This window comes from Platalea leucorodia (assembly GCF_965183815.1).
Source record: "Platalea leucorodia genome assembly, chromosome: 5".
Classification (NCBI taxonomy): Eukaryota; Metazoa; Chordata; class Aves; order Pelecaniformes; family Threskiornithidae; genus Platalea; species Platalea leucorodia.
The window spans coordinates 84512354-84525181 of NC_138827.1; the positions used below are offsets into that span (position 1 = coordinate 84512354).

At 48.9% G+C, this 12828-nt stretch overlaps 1 protein-coding gene across 1 annotated transcript in view; it reads left to right on the forward strand.

The window, feature by feature from the left end:
- Positions 1–564: 564 nt before the first annotated feature.
- The window catches only part of CFAP65 (cilia and flagella associated protein 65), a gene marked incomplete at both ends in the record, with an annotated part of 32494 nt that continues 20230 nt past the window's right edge, over positions 565–12828 (forward strand). The window contains 13 exons of the mRNA XM_082312591.1: positions 565–639; positions 955–1109; positions 1804–1906; positions 3336–3502; positions 4948–5147; positions 5813–5958; positions 7065–7287; positions 7628–7893; positions 8388–8588; positions 9220–9582; positions 10604–10741; positions 11645–11890; positions 12309–12533. Of these exons, the coding sequence (XP_082168717.1) occupies positions 565–639; positions 955–1109; positions 1804–1906; positions 3336–3502; positions 4948–5147; positions 5813–5958; positions 7065–7287; positions 7628–7893; positions 8388–8588; positions 9220–9582; positions 10604–10741; positions 11645–11890; positions 12309–12533 (2508 nt within the window). The remainder of the gene's footprint in view (positions 640–954; positions 1110–1803; positions 1907–3335; positions 3503–4947; positions 5148–5812; positions 5959–7064; positions 7288–7627; positions 7894–8387; positions 8589–9219; positions 9583–10603; positions 10742–11644; positions 11891–12308; positions 12534–12828) is intronic.

Genomic DNA, 12828 nt, shown 5'->3' on the forward strand with positions numbered 1-12828 from the left:
CGGGGGCTCCCGGGGGCCAGGCTGTGCTAGAGGAGCCGGGCTGGCCGTGAGGGCCCGGGAGGGCGGCGGTGGCACGGGGCCCAGGCCCTGCTCCAGGGGCCAGGCAGAGTTATAAAGGACTGGGCCGTGCCCCAGGGAGCCGGGCAGGCTCTTGCTGTAGGGAACGGGGCCGTGCCGCTGTCATCTATACAGGGTTTTAGGGGGCCAGGCAAGGCTACAGGGCAGGGCCTTGCTACACTGGGCTCTGCAGGACTATAGTGGGCTGGGCAGGGCTGTGCTACAAAGGCCCAAGGAGAGCTCCGACACAGGGGGCCGAGCTGCGGGTGAGGTGGGGGCCACGGTCTGCGCCAAGGGGACTGCAGCAGCCTGGGGACAGTGTGGTCTGTGGCAAGGGCTGGACTCGGCTGGCAAAATGGGGACACCGCTGGGGACACTGCAGGGAGGTGTGCCACCCTGAGCCCGAGGAGGGGTTGTTGGATGGCCGGGAGCGCCCAGGTCTTGGCAGTGATGACCACCTTGGTGCAGGAGCAGCGTGCGTGAGGACTCTTTCCTCTTGTTTTTCAGATGCTTGCTCAGGCGCATGGCGAGCCCCCAAACCCTGACTCTTTTCGGAAGCTGTGCTGTGGCTGTGTCAGGAAGGTGAGTGGTGGAGCAAAGGGTGCCATTGCTATGGGTGGATTTACTGGCAGGGCAGGGAGAGTAGAAAACAAAAGCCGTTAGCCTTTGCTTGCCTCGTTCATGACATCCTTTAGTACCTGTTGTTTGCGCTGAGGCCGGGAGGTGTCCCCGCTGGACTCCTGGAGCAGGGCTTTCAGTGACTCCTGGAGCTTTGCCGCAGGGTGGCTCCTCCCGTCCTTTCGCCAGAGTCAGAGACGTAGAGAAACAGCTGCTTGAGTGATTTCTCCTCCCTCCCTCCCTCCCAAAGTGCTAATGTCCCCATTGCAACTTCCTAAGCTGTCTGCAAGAAAGGCAAAGAAGAAGAAAGGCGTATTCTGGGGCATTGAGGTGGCTGAAACACTCAGGTGGCATGGCTGGGAACTCGGAAAAGAGATGATCAAACATCTGATCTTGAAAAATGTTCATGAGAAAACCCAGAAGCTGAGCTACAGGTGCGTGCGAAGTTTCTTTCTCCTTCATACTCCTCACACTCTCACTGCATCTTCATCCCTCCTGCTGTATCAGTCACATTAGCACCTTTCCTCGGATTCATCTGCCCCCTCGCCCCTTGGGCTATGTGCTGAAGACAGCGCATGCACACTTATGTAGCAGGACAGAAACCTGCTAATTCAGAAGCACAGTCCTTGTTCCTGGCAGGAGTATTTTAAATGAAATGCCTTTTTTTAAATTCTGTTTTGCTGATACTTCTGTCTGTGAGGCATTTCCAGTCTAGTGAGATTTTAATTGTGGATGTATGCCAAGCCTGTCACTAGTGTGTCCTAAAACCATTGCTCCCGGGAGTCCCACTGGATATTGCACCACTCCAGCACTCCCTGTGACCCTCCCTGCTCTGAAACTCAAATGTTTCTGCCCAATGTGTTTTGCTCATGCTGCATGGCCTGGGAATGTAAAATATTGTTCAAGGAAGCGGTAGGTACTTAGAGCTGGGAATGGGTTTTCAGGACACCTGGGTTCTGCCCCTGTTTCTGCTGATTTGCTACCAAGGTACCCTTGGGGTCCGGTGTGTAAAGTGCTTCTAATTGTGGGGTCTGGAGGTTTCGATTCTTTGTTCTCTTTTCTGCTGTCTAACTTAACAACAGCTGTATGCCCTCAGACAAAATCTCTTGTTTTGATTTCATTATCTAGATGTCCTTCCACGCGATTCTTCTTCACTGTTTTTCCACAGCCGATCACTCTGAGCCCTGGTATGTCCTTAACTCTGCCCATCGTTTTCCGGCCTGCTGAAAAGGTAAAGTGGCAACATCAAAACTGCTCTCAGTGCTCAGGCTGGCTTCCGGGGGGGCAGTGGGCTTCTGTCTCTCTTGTCCTTTATGATTTGTTTTCACTTGAAGGAATCGGTCCTTAGGGAAGGTTCTAGCACAGAAAGACTGGGCAGCGTGACCTTCCTGCTCTCCCCACATCTTCATCACCTGAGGGAGCCCTAACCCCTGACTTCTCTGCAGAGTTTGCCAGTACTTATGAGAGGGATCCTCACAAAAAGTATTCCCAGTTTCTCACGTGCTGCTTCCAGCCATGCAATCAGTAAGATAAAGTGCTTGAACTGTCCACACCTGGTTTGATCCCAGGGAACCTCAGCTGGGTGGTTTTAGTGCAGAACCTTGGGTTGAGGGACTCTGCTTTCTTACAGGAGACCCCAAGCCTGTACATTGAAGGGTTTACTGATTTTCTATAAGGGATATGTCAAGGGCCTCCCTGCTTTTGGATGGGGTGGGTTTCTTTAAGCTTTATTTTTAACAGCAGTGATTCTTTTTACCCAGTCCCTTTTCTTGATTTTCAGCTTGTTCCTTGTGTCTGTCTTGGCTCTGAGTGTTGATCTCTGGCTCTTGTCCACAGCTATATGTCTTTGATGTGTATCTCAGTCCTAGCCATAGAGCGTGATCATTGGATGGATTCCCAGTACCCTGCTCTCTTAGTATCATGGTTTTCTGATGACTGTTCAGTGTTCCCTTTATGAAATAAGCTGCTGGCCTTGCTCCATTTTCAGCAAATAGTTTGTCTGCACCACGTCAGTCGGTAGAGCAGGAGGCTCCCTTTCTTAGGGAGAGAGCAAGGACTGTGTGTGCTGCAGTGCCCAAGGTCTCTCCTTACCTGCATAAGTGGTACTCAGGAGCAGTGACGACTGGGGAGCATGGAAGACATATCTTGCAATTCCTTCTATCTTAGCTGGTTAGCAGATGTCCTGGGGCTACTTGTACACAGTGCTGTCAACACTGCATCTTTAAGTTGTGGGTTATCCACTTAGGCCTCTAGCTGACAAAGCACTTAATCAAAGACTAGTATTTCTGTGCTCATGGAGCTCAAGGAGAGGTTGTACATGCTTCAGTTAAGCTGAATGGAGACCTTGAAAACACTGAAAGAAATCCATCTGCATCAAAACAAATCAGGTGAAACGAATGCAGTCTTCAACTGCTCTGTCTGAGGGTGTTTGTGTGTTCCCTGACAGAGGAGTATACCCGAGTACCTTACTCACTGCCTGCCTTTTCTGAGCGCTTCAGATGCTCTCTGTCCTGCAGAGGCCTCCCCTGGTGCCTCTGCCGCTCAAGTTTTTTTCCCAATGCTCTCACGGAGGTGAAGGTGATGGGTGTTCATGGGTGGAGCTGCAGCACCTGCAAGATGGAGCCCGTCTAACTGATGACTTCCCTTGCTTTTGTGTGCAGAGGGAGTACGAAGACAGCATCTGCTTTAAGAAGGCTGAGGGCGAGTTCTCTGTCACCCTGCGTGCTACGCTTCCATGCCCCTGTCTGTCCTTCCCAGCTGCTGTCCAGTTGCCCATCTGTGCTGTCCACAATGTCACAGAGACAACATTCCTTGTGCGCAATGTTGGGTGAGTGAGACGTGGCTGGGCAGATCTTCTTTCTGTTTTGTCAGGTATTTTGCCACCTTCTTGGACTCTCCAATGAATGCAATTCATTTCAGTTATTATTAGATCTGCTGGCTGCCTTAACAAGCAGCAGACCTCTGCCTCCTCTGAGGTCACAGTGGAAAAGGCAGCAGAAATGGCGGTACAGGTCAGATCTCACTGTGGGCACGCCTTGGCGCCTCACATCTGTCTGTTTCCAGCATACACTGAGAACCATTCACGCACAAGAAATAGTTGGGGACCAGCATGGTGTCCCGCTGAGAAGATCCCACATCCACAGGAGAGGCCTGGGCTTCTAGCTAATGAAAGGCAGCCTGCCTAGTGTGGGCAGGGAGAGATGAGCTACCAGCTGGAAACATTTTAGTCTTTCTGTGACTTGATCTCCCTTCCCTCAGCGCAGGAATGCCGTAGGGATGGCAGTGGAGTTGCCAGTGCTCAAGCTGACCTCTTTGGTTTGGAAGCAGGCAATGCAGAAGTTGGAGAGTCTCTCCAGTGCCTGCTCTAAGGTTCATGGAGCTGCCCAAGGCAGTGGCAGTATTCTGTGGCTTGGACTTGTCATTTAGGAGCAGATTATGCTCCCAGTTACCAAGCACTGACTTATTTTAATAAGGGGAGGACAGTAACTCAGTCAGTATTGTAGAAAGGAGTGCAGTGACAAAGTTCCTTCCAACCATTTACATTGAGAGCAAAATAACCTTTACTAGTTGGAAAATGGCCTGTGCTCCCCAAAGCAGTCAGCTGATGTGGTAGGAGGGTAGAAAGGAGGGAGGGCACATGTACCTTAAGTAGAGCAAGGCATCAGCCAGAAACCATTTCAAGTGATTCATTCTCCTCTTAGAGAAATCATTTGTGCTGACTGAGGGGTCCAGGGTGGTGGAGAATATAGACAGTAAGTAACACACAGCTTGGAATCAATAAAATATAAAAAGATGATGGTATGTCATGTTCTTTGCACAAATCAAACAAGTAAAGGGAGTTCTGGAGAGTTGAATGAGGTATTAGGAAAACAGCTCAGTTCTCTCTTCTCACCTGGGCATATAACAGAAGAACAAATGTTCATATGGAATTAAGTAGCAGCAAATTTAGATACAGGAAAAGCAAATACTCCATTCTGGAGCTGATTTTTTTGCTGTCACATGATGAAGCTGAGAAATTTTATGGCCATTAATAAAGTCCTTAGATGTAATAGCTAAGACTCATTAAAGTGTGAACAGAGTATTTTCAGAGACTAGAGACAAATTTCTTCCCAGCATCACATATTTGGCCAGATGCATTAGGGATTCTGCCATTCAACATTGATTGTTTCACATCCTAATTGGATAACACATTGGGAAAGGTCCATCCTATGTGTGATTGCACAGGCAGCAAAGGATCCATTCATCTACTTAAAACGTATCTTCATTTCCTAGTGATCTTGTTACCACGTTTGCCTGGGAGACGCCAAGCCCTTTCTGCATGATTCCTGACTGCGGCATGCTGAGCCCAGGTGCTGAGCGCATGGTCAAGGTGGTCTTCCAACCCAAGGAGGCTATGGTGTATGATGTGGCAGCAACATGTTGGTTTGGAGGTGAAGAGAAACAAAAAAGAAGTATCCAGCTAAAAGCCCAGGGTGAGTCTATCTTGCATTTGAGACTGAAAGAAATGTGTATCATCCCTAACTGTGGAATAGCATTCTGCAGGGAGGCTGCGCCACAGTTGGCTCAAGACACTGATGCGCAAGTGAAGCCCGTGGTTTGAAAGTGGCCTGTGAAATTCTCTAATATACTCTTCTCAATTTGGAAATGTGATCTGAAGAGATCGTAGAGACAGCAGGGTCCAACATGCCCTGTGGCATGGTTTGGCCAAACTGGCATTTCTGGAGCCTGCTTAAGCTGACAGAGGGGAAGAAATGAGGTCATTGGCACAATGCAAAAACCTCCAGAAACTCCTGGTCTTGTCTGCACTCAGTCTCTTCTGTCTGTCCCTGCTAGACAGAGGGCCAGAGGGAAATTTCTAAAGCTTTCTGGATGCAAGCTAGAATAAACAATTCTTTCATTAACAAGTCCTTTCCTGAAGTGCTTTATATGGCCACTGACAAACAAAAGATGTGACTGAGTTTAGTAAATTAGGGCTGGAAAGGAGCTTATTTGGTTCAAAGCAGGGCCAACTTTGAAGGTAGATCCAATGTCAGTGTTACCTGAGGTTGTTCAGAGGCTTGTCCAGTTGAGTGTTGAATATCCAAGGATGGAGATTCCACCTCTCTTTCCTAACCCAGCATATAATTCCGTTTAACAGCCAAATACCCCTACCTGCGGGTGAGTGTGACAGAGGAAGGGTATGAAGGTGTACAGCCTGGGAAGTTTCAGGATGTGCTGTGCTTTGGATCGGTGCCAGTGGGGACAACTGTGGAGAAGTGTGTGGAAATCTTCAATGTGTCCATGGTATGTGGAGAGGGAGACTACTTCTTCTGAGAAGTTGGCATGCAGGCATGTTTCCCTGGGGAATGTGGTCTTGAGTATCTTCCTTAATGCTGTGAAAATAACCCAAGTGGGAGTGTGAATAAAACAGAGATGATGAGCCTCCCCCTACCAGCCAGGCTATTCACCCTTGCCTTCCAGCTACAGTGCTAGAAACTTATCCATTTGCAGCATGGTATGGCAGTTCCCGCCTGCTTCCCACTGCGCTTGGTCCAGATCAGGCAGCCGCTGTTGTCCTTCCCATCCTGCAGCTCTCCTCCTCCCCCTGGACAAGCCCATCAGTCCTGCGTGGCAGTTGTGGCAGTCTCAAATTGGCATGCATGTATCTCAGGCAGCTGATGGATCTTCTGGTGTGCTGCTTCTCAGTGGACTGCAACCTGGTGAATTGCTCTCAAAGTCAAGTGGGCTGCATTTCAGCACCTTGTTCTCTTTGCCAGCTCAGCCCATCATAGCCCCGTTAAAAGCTGGGCATACTCAGAGACTGCTGACATGGATGACAGCAGTGCTGGCTCGTCTGCAGGCTCTGCAACTTGGGAGTGGCAAAGACATACTCATTTGTTGTACTCTTATCATTCACACTGCAGTGGTGCTCAGCATGCCCAGGCAAGGATTAGGACCTTCTTTAAGGGATTTGAGGAAGACGTCAGAGCATCAGTCTTGTTTTTTGTGAAAAGAAAACCCCCAGACAAGGTGGGACTGTGGCTGGAGGGAAATAGGTTATCTGCCTGCCTGTCCTCCTGGTCACAGGAGTCACTTAGGCTACTTTGGCCCTTGGGGACACCTTGAGCCATCCTCCCCCTACCAGGAGGGGCACTCCAACCCCAGAGATCACCAGGACATTTTGCTGCAGCCCACTGACTTATGAGTGTATGGTGGGAGCTTGCTGCCAGCAATGCTCCAGCAGGACAGGGTTGCATAGCATTTCTGTGCTGGGCTGCAGTAGCCTTGGTGTTCTTGGTCATGTTCAGCTCTGCTGAAAACTGCAGTTCTTCACTGGTTAGTGTCCTGCATTTGGAAACATTCTGGCTCCTGTTGGCTCCTTCGTTAACCTATTTCTTTTCTGCTTGCAGGTAGATGCACCATGTAGGATAGAAAGAGCAAAAGACCCTCTGCTTCGAGATCCTGTTTTCTCCTGTGATGTGTCCCATGGTGTTGTCCCTGCCAAAGGGAAACTGGTCTTGTGCATACGATTTCAGCCGCAGACAGTAGGAGAGCACAGTACCGACTATTTCACTATCACATCTGCTGGATGCCTCCTGCAGACTGTCCTGAAGGTGGTTGGCTCATGTAAAGGTACCAGAGTGAAAGCCTTCCCTGTTTTTCCCCTGTCATCTTCTTAGCACTGCAGGGGAAGGGCAAGTGCTTGGGGAAGGACTAGGGACTGTCACAGCCCTCAGTCATATGCTTACCTTCTACTGGGATCCAGGCTGTCCTTGGTGCACGGTTTGGGGTTTATACTTGCTTGAGACAGATGTGAGACTGTTGGAAGCAAATGTCCTGCTGTTTGCTAGGACTGGTGGGTTTGATGAGGTGATTCTGGTTTGGGAAGATCAGTTAAGTGCAGCAGTGGCTTGTGACATGTTGACAGAAACAGCTATGACAGGTCCAGGATCTGTCTTGCATGTTGTACTAGGTCCTTTGGTGTCCCTGCACCAACATTCTGTGGACTTCGACTGGATCAATCTTGGGGAAAGTTTGACACAGATGCTGAAAATCAGCAACACCTCAGATGTCCCGGCCTATTACCAGTTTGATATTGATGGCAGAGGGAGCGTCTTCTCCTTGGATCGCCCCTGTGGAGTCTTGGAGGGCACAACAACACTAGCGCTGAAGGTGACATTTCGACCTACTCACCCCATCAGCTACCACCGCAGAGTGGTGTGCCTTGTCCACCATCAGGTATGAGAGGCAAAGGGTGGTTTCACCACTGTGATAGCTCAGAGGGCTCTTCCAATGTAACCCACCAGGGCTGGCCTCTCTCACTTAGTAGCCCCTGGAAATCTCTTCCCACTGCATTTCCATTGATACCTGTCCTGGGCTCTTGCTGAGCAGAATCCCTGTGGTGCAGGTTCCTATCAGCAGCAGAGGGCTGATGTGGACAGTCAGTAATGCCTATGGGTGGGGTGAGGTGCATCCTCAGTGGCTCCTGTCCATTTAGGTCTCTGAGTTAAATTTAGCTGCACAGCTGTGCACTGAGTGCCTTCAACTTCCGCTTCAGTTTCAAGAAAGTTCTTGGGCCACATCAAGACATAAAGTAAATGGCTGTCTAACATTGCAGATGCTAAGCCTTTCCCCGGCATGGTTTCAGAAGTGAAGTACTAGGATGATGTAACTCTCAAAGCAATCACAGAAGGGCAGTTCATTTAATATAATCCTTTCTGGTGTTTTCCCAGGAACCCATGTATGTGGACTTTTTTGGTACCTGCCATTCAGTCATAGCTAAGCCAGCCATCCTTCAGGCAAGACACCTCTCCTGGTACCGAACCAACATGGTGAGGGGACTGACCTTCTACCCCCCTGATATCCTGAGTGTGATGCTGAAGGATAGGAAGTTGCAGATGGATGAAAAAGGAGCCCTCATGCTGCCCCCCGAGGTATGAGCTGCCCTCCCTGGAATCTAAGATACTCCCATGCTGTTCTCTGCAGATGTTGGGCTTCTGTTGCACAGGCCAGACAGATCTAGAAGGACTTGCAGGTGCCAGACTGATTTCTTTAGTATCTATCTCTGCTGTTAATGTTCCCAGCACACACCAAAACTATCTGCATCATTGAAACACTGGAACAGGTTGCCCAGGGAGGTGGTAGATGCCCCATCCTTGGAAACATTCAAGGCCAGGCTGGATGGGGCTCTGAGCAACCTGATCTAGTTGTTGATGCCACTGCCAATTGCAGGGGAGGATGGACTAGGTGACATTTAAAGGTCCCTTCCATCCCAAAGCATTCTATGATTCTATGATCAGTTGGGTCTTACCCAAGCTCAGCCACTAAGCCACTTCCTGGCTTTAACTCAATCACGGGGTCTTCTTTTCCTTCATGTAGCTTCATATTGAGGACTGGCTTACAAACAGGAGCCTGCTTGAAGCCAAGACTTTGAGCTGTCCTGGGAACTGTTACTGAAGTGCATCTTGCATGCCCTCTTGCTTGTGAAGCAGTGAGGACTGTAGTGCCTGGTGTCTCCCACAGGCGCACTTCCCCTGCTCACACCGAGATGTTTCCATCCTGTAGATCCCTCAGGACAAGCCTCCCAAGGAATACTCTGAAGCCAACTCCATGACTGAATATTTCTACGATGGTGTGAGCAGCGACCTGGCCTTGTTTTCCCCTCATGTTAGTGTCAGCCCCAGGGAGTACGATTTTGGTTGCTGCGTGCCGCTCCACAAGGTAGAACCGCTTCCTCTCTGTGTTACCAACCACACCAAAGGAAAGATCACTGTTGCCTGGACTCCGAGCCACAGCAGTGCCTTCCAAGTGAGCCCTGAAATCTGCGACATCCCACCTTTGAAGTCTTCAGCCTTCCGTGTCCTTTTCCAGCCCACTCAGCTCAACAGTCTCTATGCAGCGGAGCTGGAAGGTTTTGCCTTCTACAAGGTTAGTAGGAATTGCTAGGACCAGTTTACAGAGAGGGGCTGGTAAGAGACTGGAGGCTAAAGGCTTTTGGGGGAGTTAAAATTCAAATGGAAACTTTTATTTCGAGTTTGGCAAACTGGCATCTTTACTGACTCCTTTGGCTGCTGTTTTGATAACTGGTGGGTTAAAATTTCTCCTTCGTCTGTGTCCTGGCAAAGATAAATCAGCAAAGCAAGCCACGGCCATGCATATAGACAGTTAGTTACACTTGCTCTTACCCCCTGTGAATGTGAAGTAATGCACACCTCACTGAAGGAGGAATTTCTGTGAATTACTGCACTATTAGTGTAGATGGGAGCCTGCACAAGGATGGTTGTTGTGGCCTGGGTGATGAGCAGTAACTTGGTTTTTGTGTCTGGCCCTCCACAAGTAAAGCTACTGAGGGCATTGTACCTCACTGCAGCCTTTCCTCCCATGTAACGTGGGATTCACATCACACAAGGCTCCAATTGCAGGAGTTTTAGCACCCAGAAACTTCCTGATAGGTGAGAGAGATCTTCATTACATTGTTGATCACTCTTATTTCATTTTTTTTTCCCTTCTAAGCCAGTGTGGAGGATATCTGGGAGTAACCTTAGAGTCAGGAGTTTCTTAGGCTCAGGTAAAGGATAGATGATTATTTTCAGTGACTCACCATTAAGTGCTAACTTTAGCACCTCTAAGTATCTCAAACTGCACTAGAGTGTCTGCAGACCCTCCTTCCCCAAAGCAGCTCTTGTAGTATCACAGAATATCTTGGATAGATCCTCCTGCTTGAAAGTCACTCAGTGGTCTTTTGGGTCTGAAATGTAGCTATTTGGGAAAGCAGCACTCATGTTTTTCATCCAGCACTGATCAGTCCTTCTTTCCTGAAAAAATCAATTCCTCAGCCCAAGGGATGTCATTGAAACTAACTCCTGCTCGTGGTGGTACGTGCACTTGAGGGCACCTTGTCACACTCCCTTCCTGCATACACTCTGTTCTGTCCCTTGCCTGCCTGCAGGTGCTGAGACACTACAGCAACATTGAGGAGGATGCCACCATCTGTCCATCCTGGTGCCTGACTGTCAGGCTGAGAGCGCACACATATGAAGCAGAACGGGAGCACTTCATCCCACAGTATGTCCTGGATGTCCCCAAGGTGTGTAACTGGTTGACATTTAGATCTTTGCAGAGACGCTCAGTGTTTACCTCTGAAGCCTTTACCTCGTCTCCCATTGCACCATCCTGAAATGTGGCTTAGGTGGTTTCTGATAGCATGGAGACTTCTGCTTTGGTACAGAGGTAGGATGCTCTTTCTCCTGCGTTAGCTTCCAGTGTGTCAGGTTGCACCAAGCATCTCATTAGCTCTGAGAGGAAAGCTGTTGGGATCTCCTTCCTTTCTGTTTAAGTAAACATAGGTACTGACGAGGGTGCTTAGTCCCCTCCCAGGAGTCTCAGACACTCTGCATGCACTTAGGCAAATGGAGGGCAGCACACAGAATCCACACCTATGGAAGAGAAGTAGTTGCAAGGTAGAGTGGAAGTTTCCCTGACTCTTCCTGCTGTTTCTGTAGCACAAGGAAGTATTGTTCCTATGAGGTAAAGTGAGATCTGACCTTAGGAAGTAAGAATAGTCTTGAGAACCTCTTAGAAAATCCCCTTGGCTAGTTCAGGACACACAGCCTGTATCTGATATGCGTGAGCTGGAGCAAATTCCAGCCTGCTGGAATTCTTAATCCAGGAGGTCGCTATCCATGCAGAGATTGTAGGCCCCAGCAAGCAGCTTGCTTACTGGATGAACAGAAAGCATTGCATAAGTAAAGTAGCTTCATTGATCCCATGAGCCTATAAAAGGTGAGGGCCACTGTGGGAAGGGAAAAGACTGTAATTTGTGTTCCCTTGGGTGATTTCCTTTCTTTCCTTGAAGAGAAGCAGTTACGAAGGTCTCCATAGACTCAGGATAGTGCTTGTTGGAACCTGGAATTCGACATAGTGAAAGCTTTTTCTTTAAGCTGCTTTTCTAAATCCAGTGCAAACAACCCTTCTTGCTTGTCTCCACCAGACTTTTCCTCCTGTGGCTCCTAACACTGATACCTACTGCAGTATGCTGCTTTTGAACACGGGCACCTCATTGATAACCTTCAGTGTGAACCAAGCTGCTTGTCCCTCTGTTTTGCTCAAGCCCTGCTCAGGACACATCATGCCAGGAGGCCACCAGATTTTCCTTCTCTCCACTCACCCAGTTAACACAGTCTCGCAGCAGCATGTCCTGCCTTTGCAGCTGAACTCTTGTCCTGGATACACCAAGGTAGGGAGAGGGAAGTAGAAGATGGTGAGAAAGGTTTGTTCCCTTGTAGTCTTCCCTTTTCACAGTGACTTGCACTGTGCCCCGTTATGTCTACTAATGGTTAGTTTGGATTTTTCCCCTTGAAAATAGGAATGAAACAACATTTTCAACATTTAAGGTGGGGTCAACATTGCAGATAGAAGGTGCTTGTGGTGCCAGACATCCTGTACCCCTTGTTCCCTTGTGTTTCCATCTCCTGGAGTGCACTACACTATGCTTAGGGCCCTTCTTGACAGCACAACCTAAAGTCCTTCCCCTCCTCCTTCAGACCCAGTTTTTTCTTGCTTCTCTCTTGGAAGGAGCAGCATCTTTGCAAGGTCCCTCCAGAGGCAGATGAGACTTCTTACTAATGTCTGTTACTTTTCCCTTAATCCTACAGGAGATTGCTCTCCAGAGTTGTGGGGAGTCCCTTCTTTTGCTCTTAGAAGGTGATGGAAATCTATACTTCAAGCCTCTCTATATAGGGACCTCGTCTACACGAATGTATACCATAAAAAACTGCACAAGGCTACCCATGGTTTTCACATGGAAGATCCATCAGTCTGACAGCAAGATCCTGTCTGTCAGCCCTGCTGTAGGGATCCTCCAGCCCTGTGAAGCCATGGTAAGTTCAAATTCTACCAAAGTTGTATTTTACTCTCTACAATACAGCTGTGGAGTGTTTAGAGCAGAAATGTGAGTGGTGCCAATCATTTGGTCATTAATGCTGAAGTTGAAGAATACCAGTCAGTGTCTTATCTTGGGTTGCTAGCCAGCATCTGCAGTCGTGCTGGTTCCCATGATGTGGATTTGACCAAACATGATGACATCGTCCTTGACTACAGGACCACATGGGTCTTAAACAGGCATTAGATAATGATAGCCTGGATGGGACTGGGCATTAATGCAGCAGCAGCTTT